This window comes from Hoplias malabaricus, chromosome 5 (assembly GCF_029633855.1).
Source record: "Hoplias malabaricus isolate fHopMal1 chromosome 5, fHopMal1.hap1, whole genome shotgun sequence".
Lineage (NCBI taxonomy): Eukaryota > Metazoa > Chordata > Actinopteri > Characiformes > Erythrinidae > Hoplias > Hoplias malabaricus.
The window spans coordinates 37,384,237-37,390,236 of NC_089804.1; the positions used below are offsets into that span (position 1 = coordinate 37,384,237).

Below are 6,000 nucleotides of genomic sequence, written 5' to 3' on the forward strand. Positions count from 1 at the left end.
AATGGCCAATATCACTTATAGAACTTTTTGGATTCCCTTCATGAGAGAAACATTAGCAGCCAAAAGCAGAAGCTTTAGCATGCTCTCTTAGCCGCAGGACTCAAGGCTCTGTAAGCCTGCAGTTTGGCAAGGGCTAACACTTTGAACAAGCCTGCACAGAATATTCCCAGTTCCCAAATCCTTATTTTATGAATGCTTACTGTGTTGCATTACCACAGGGACATGTCTGAAGGCTCCGCTGTAGCCTTTATTAAGCTCTAGCAAAAATAAAGTAGTTCTTACCTTTCCCGAAAAATGAAGCCATGACTTCCGTGATATTATCCTTTCAGGAAATTATTGCAATTTATCAGTGGTAGACAGACGGGTCTCTGACCCTGCTACACTACCTGATTTTAAGTAGTGCTAAAGCTGCCTGTGTTAGTGAAGATATGACAAAATTTGTTAACATAATCATTAGCTTCCACCACTAGCTTTTCCATGGGTAGTTTTCCTCTGCTTGCCGCTAGCAATATGTTGCCGTCTTGATATAGGTCTTCCATGATGTTTTCATGTTCTGTCAATGTGCAGTTATTGGCATTAAGACATGTGTACAGGAGTCCTAAAGGAGGTTTAATTTGCTAATAGCAATTTTCCAACATTGGATCCATTAAATCTAATGATGTGGATCTTTAAATGTTATTTAAAAGAGATTATGATAGTTGACATTTCCTAAAACACAATTTTGTTGTTAATTAAAGAAATCTGGACATTACTTCAGCTACAGTGATCCATCCACGGCTTGATCTCTCCACCTTATTATGTTTAAATGAATCAGACATTTTATTTTCTTGATCTTTAGGGATCTTCCAGTCGTAGTATTCACGGCTACCATCTTCTACAGCACAAAGAGGCTGTGACTGTCCAGTTCATAAACCACTCAAGTGGATGAGTCAAACTGCAGAAAGTGCCTTTTATAAATGAATAAGCCGAGCGCAGGCTTTAAGCCCAACAAATAACGCATTTTGTCCCTGCCCTGTCAGAGACCACTGTAAATTAGATCTCTATTATGGGCTTGTGTTCCCTGGTGTGTACAGATGTTTCCTGGAATGTGCCAATGAATCCATTTAGTTGAGGACCACTGTTCCTGATTTATGCTGATTAGCATAAAAATTGCTGCTAAACAACACAAAATTTAAACTGGAGTGACCATGAACCGAGATCCATTTTTTGTCTTGGCAATACATAAGAGGGTTGCCATTTTGAATCAAACGTGATGAAAATAAACACACTAACATATTTTATCTCAATTTGTCATTAGTCTCCTTTTTCTTTTTCTTTTTCTTGTTTGAACTCTAGTTACCACTTACGTCAAAACCTGAACAAATACTGGACCAATAAAAAAGATCTACTCTAGGGATTAAAAAAAAAAAAAGTATTCACTAACTTCCAAGTTATGAATTTTTCTTTACAAGTTTGGAGTTTCCTCACTAGTTTTAGCTCGGATAGTGACAGTATTCTTATTTATGTAAACTGTACTATTTTATAGGTCCGTCACCCCCACTGTACTAAATTCTTTCCTGTCGCGATGACTGTGATCAGACAGGTGGCCAGATCTGGCTGGTTTTTTGCGCATCCACAAACAAATGATTAATGTATTTTGATTTTGATAGGGATTTGAATAATTATCAGGCAGTGACCAATCACATTTTAAATATATTTTAAATAACCTTCAGTATACATGTATCCTGCACCATAAAAGTAAATAAAGCAGCTTTGTCTTTATCTATCTATCTATCTATCGTGTGGAATAAAAACCATCTTTGGCTCTGTGAGATCTGCAGTCTGCTCGAGAATCAGAGGGAGGCATCAGGGTTGCTATAGCAACCTGAACATCATTTTGCCTTAATATTTCTATGGGTATTTGTTTCCATGACAAAAAAAATTCATAGGCAGGAAATATCCATCACATCCCCTAACAGTACCTGGTTCTGTGAAATACTGAGGCTGTGCCTTTCATCTAGATTTTCAATTGCATGGCTATGCAGCATATAATATATAGTATCTTTATGTACCATTCAAATGAGTATCAACAGATCATGAAAGGATAATGTCAGAATTGTCAGTTGCTGCTTAATTTTGTTTGATGAATATGAACTGAGGCTGTATTGCTATAACCCATGAAATATTTTTATTATTATTATTATCCATCCATCCATTATCTGTAAGCGCTTATCCAGTTCAGGGTCGCGGTGGGTCCAGAGCCTACCTGGAATCATTGGGCACAAGGCAGGAATACACCCTGGAGGGGGCGCCAGTCCTTCACAGGGCAACACACACACACCTACGGACACTTTTGAGTCGCCAATCCACCTACCAACGTGTGTTTTTGGACTGTGGGAGGAAACCGGAGCACCCGGAGGAAACCCACACAGACACAGCGAGAACACACCACACTCCTCACAGACAGTCACCCGGAGGAAACCCACGCAGACACAGAGAGAACACACCACACTCCTCACAGACAGTCACCCGGAGGAAACCCACGCAGACACAGGGAGAACACACCACACTCCTCACAGACAGTCACTCGGAGCGGGAATCGAACCCACAACCTCCAGGCCCCTGGAGCTGTGTGACTGCGACACCTACCTGCTGCGCCACCGTTATTATTTATTTATTATGGGCTGCTGTAACTTCTTCATCCTTTTCAGGGTTACAATGAGTCCAGAACCAACCTACAGACATGTGGAAACTTTTGAACAATGAATCCACCTAAATTCTTTTTAATTTTGCCATCTGTGGGAGGATATCAGGGCTAAGGTGTCAGAGAGGCACTCGAGGCAGGGATAGAAGTCACAGCCTCAATCCAGGACCCTGGAGCTGTGTGACAGCAACACTACTTCTTCTATTGCCACCATTCCACCGAGGCATGAAATCATTTATTCAATCACATTATTGATCGTGAAATCACTTTAGTGACAGGTGAAGTAGGTTAACACCTCAATGTTGTTAAAAAGGCTGCAAATACCTCTCCCCCTAGTTGCCTCAGCTGTCATGTTTGGTATGTTTAAAATATTCAATGATTACTTGCATGTTAAAATGCCTTTTTAATGGTTTTGATGTCATCGTCTGTTAAACGCAAAACGGATCTAATTGAATTTTCATTTTAAAGCCAGGATGTGTTTTCATTCCTCAGAAGCATTTAGCCAAGATCAGTAGAGGCTTTTCTCTCTGACGACCAAATATTATTTAAAAGCATGTTAGTGCTGGATTGGGAAATGCAGTTATAAGATGTAGCAGGCAGGCAGTGAATCGAAAACAGAACATGATAGATTACAATTAAAGGACAAAGTCATAAATGAATATATTTTAATTTCAGACACAAATGGAAATTAGTTGCAGAAACCCAACTCAATTGGAAATATCTTTAAAAGTATCCAATTTTCCAAGACACTTACTAAAATGCCGTTTATTAATTCCAGCGCCTGTCAGCCTGTGCCTGTGTTATCATTATTCTGATCCACCTGCACTGATCTGATAGCCCCGATTAGCATTATCTCCTTACACAAAATGACCTTGGGAATGTACTGAGCAGAGTCCAAGAGTCCACACTGTACTGTGACTTTTTGAAAGTCAGTTCTCCTGTCTGCGAGTTATTCCCTACTGAGTCCACATGTTGGGATTATTTTACATTTATTATATGTTACATCAGAAAAAAAACCTGACAACTAAGAAGTACAAGGAGTCTAATCATCAATGCGAGTCTACATTTCCTCCTCATCATAAATGAAGCAAGTTTACAAGCTTTAAAACTGTCCCAGTTTGTTTAAGCTTTGATCTGGGCTTAATCCGTCCATCAGAGCAAGGTCAAGGTAATTTATGTACTATTCCCTCAATATAGATGCATCCATTCATCCATGAACTGTAAAAAAAATACAATCTCTGTCCAAGTTGTATGGTTTTAGGCAGCTGTGGTGGAGTGCAGGCTCGAGTGTTTAACAGCATTCAAGTACCACAGAATTCATCCTCCAACATTTTTTCTGAGTGTTCTTCATCCTGGTTCTGAACAATTTGCTATGTTAAAAACGTTTCAGTCCAGTAGTCCACTACTAGGTAAGCCCCTCTTGAGCTGAAGTTGTTTCTCAGAACCATGGATGTGGATCTTATTCAGAAGATACAGGGCTGGTTTTGGATGGGCTGGTTGTGGTGGTCGTCTCCTCCTTCTCCTCGAAAGGGTTCTCTCCATTGTACATTGTACGGATCATGCAGTTCCGGAAGGTCTTGTTCATGCACACGTAGATGACAGGGTGGTAGAGTATTGAGCTCTTGGCAAAGAAGGTAGGAATGGTCATGGAAAGAGGGCTAATAGCGACTCCTGGGTGGGTGAAAATGTACCAGACCATGCTTAGGTAAGGCAACCAACACACAAGGAACACAATAATGAATACAACCACCATCCGGGTGACCTCTCGCTCAGCCTTCTGGGTAGTCGCCGACTCCTGCTGGGCGTCTGTAGCTGCTTGGCTCGTGCAGAGCAGCCAGGTGTAGCAAAAACCGATGATGGTCAGTGGGATGGTGACGTGCACAGTGAAAACGTAGACAACATAGGATTCACTGTTGAGCTCAGGTTGGATGGTGTAGACGTCCACTCCACAAGAGCACTGCAAGCCTTCAGGGATGTAGCGAGACCATTCTAAGAGAGGAGGCAATGCGCAGGAGAATGCCATGATCCAGGATATGCCAACCCCTAAGCATGCATGGATCTGCCGGAAGCGAAACTTCTTAAAGGGCTTGCTGACCACCAGCCATCTCTCCACGGCTAGGACCACTAGAGACCAGAGCGAGATCTCACGACCCAGAGTGGCAAAAAATCCTTCCATGTTGCAACCAGCATGACCATAGACAAAGTAGCCTTTGAGGGCTGCATAAAAGGTGGTGGTAAACCCACCGATCAATGTGAAAAGGTTGGCCATGGCCAGGTTCAGTAACATGTAATTCAAAGGCGTCCTCAGCTTTTGGTGCTCGATGGTGACATGTATCGTGAGAGCGTTGATGGGAAAGCCAGTGATAATCAGGAAGAACATGTATCCTGCAAGCAAGTAGAACACCCATGGTTCCGCCAGGTAATACTGTGGATATTCGTAGGGGCTCCGGACCACCCCTGTCTCATTTGACATTGGCACGAAGAAATCAGGACCCTCTGTGCTATTCATGGCAGCTGCTGTTGATGCAGTCCAGTCGTGCTGTGGCTTTTTCTCTGGTCGGTGAGCAGGTAGAGACAGGGGGGATCACAGATTAGCATATGTGAGTTGTCAGCAGAATATGATATAGGCCATGTTAATGCTAATCCACCCCAGTGCACTGGGATACATATCAGTCCAGTCATCAGGTCATGTTGACTTGGGCCTGTCTCTTCTCATTAGGCTAAACAAATCAGTGCTCTGAGAGGCTATGGGTATATTAAGCCCCTGAAGGCTAGTTGTTCAAAGGTGAGTGCATGGATTTTAGATAATGTTTTGCTGGTGCTACAGCTTCACTGGGGTCTCGGGGTTCTGGGTTCTTTCCTTACCTTGGGTCACTCTCTTTCTGGCCTAATGACTCTGGGTAGGTTATCAGGATGGTCACAGAAGATGAATGAATGGTAGGATTTGGATATTTCTCTTAATTATTAATGCAAAATAACACACTAGCTTTCTTCTACATCACTGTGGAAGGCAGCATTATAGTCTACTTTAGCATTTGAAGTTCTGAGCTAGAGCTTGTCCTTCTGAAATCCCTGACTGACTTTAAGTACGGGGTTTTATGATGAGAAAAAAGAGAGGGAGGCTTTGCTTTAGTCAAACAATTACATCACAGGTGCCACCTTGTGGTGAGTCCAAGAGTGTTTCACCCCCAAAATGAAAACAAACCAGAAATACAATGGTTTTGACAATGTTGTGTCTACCTGAGTGTGTTTTTGTCTTAAAGTTTAAATCTCCCTACAGACTAAACAAACTACACCAGATGAAACAATGTAACGAC

General features: G+C 42.0%; 1 protein-coding gene across 1 annotated transcript; it reads right to left on the minus strand.

Annotated features, from left to right (window-relative positions):
* Nucleotides 1-4,142: 4,142 nt before the first annotated feature.
* Nucleotides 4,143-5,192, minus strand: rhol (rhodopsin, like). Its single transcript, XM_066670119.1, has one exon. It carries the CDS (start codon nt 5,190-5,192, stop codon nt 4,143-4,145), a length of 1,050 nt encoding a protein of 349 aa, XP_066526216.1.
* Between the last annotated feature and the right edge of the window lie 808 nt (nt 5,193-6,000).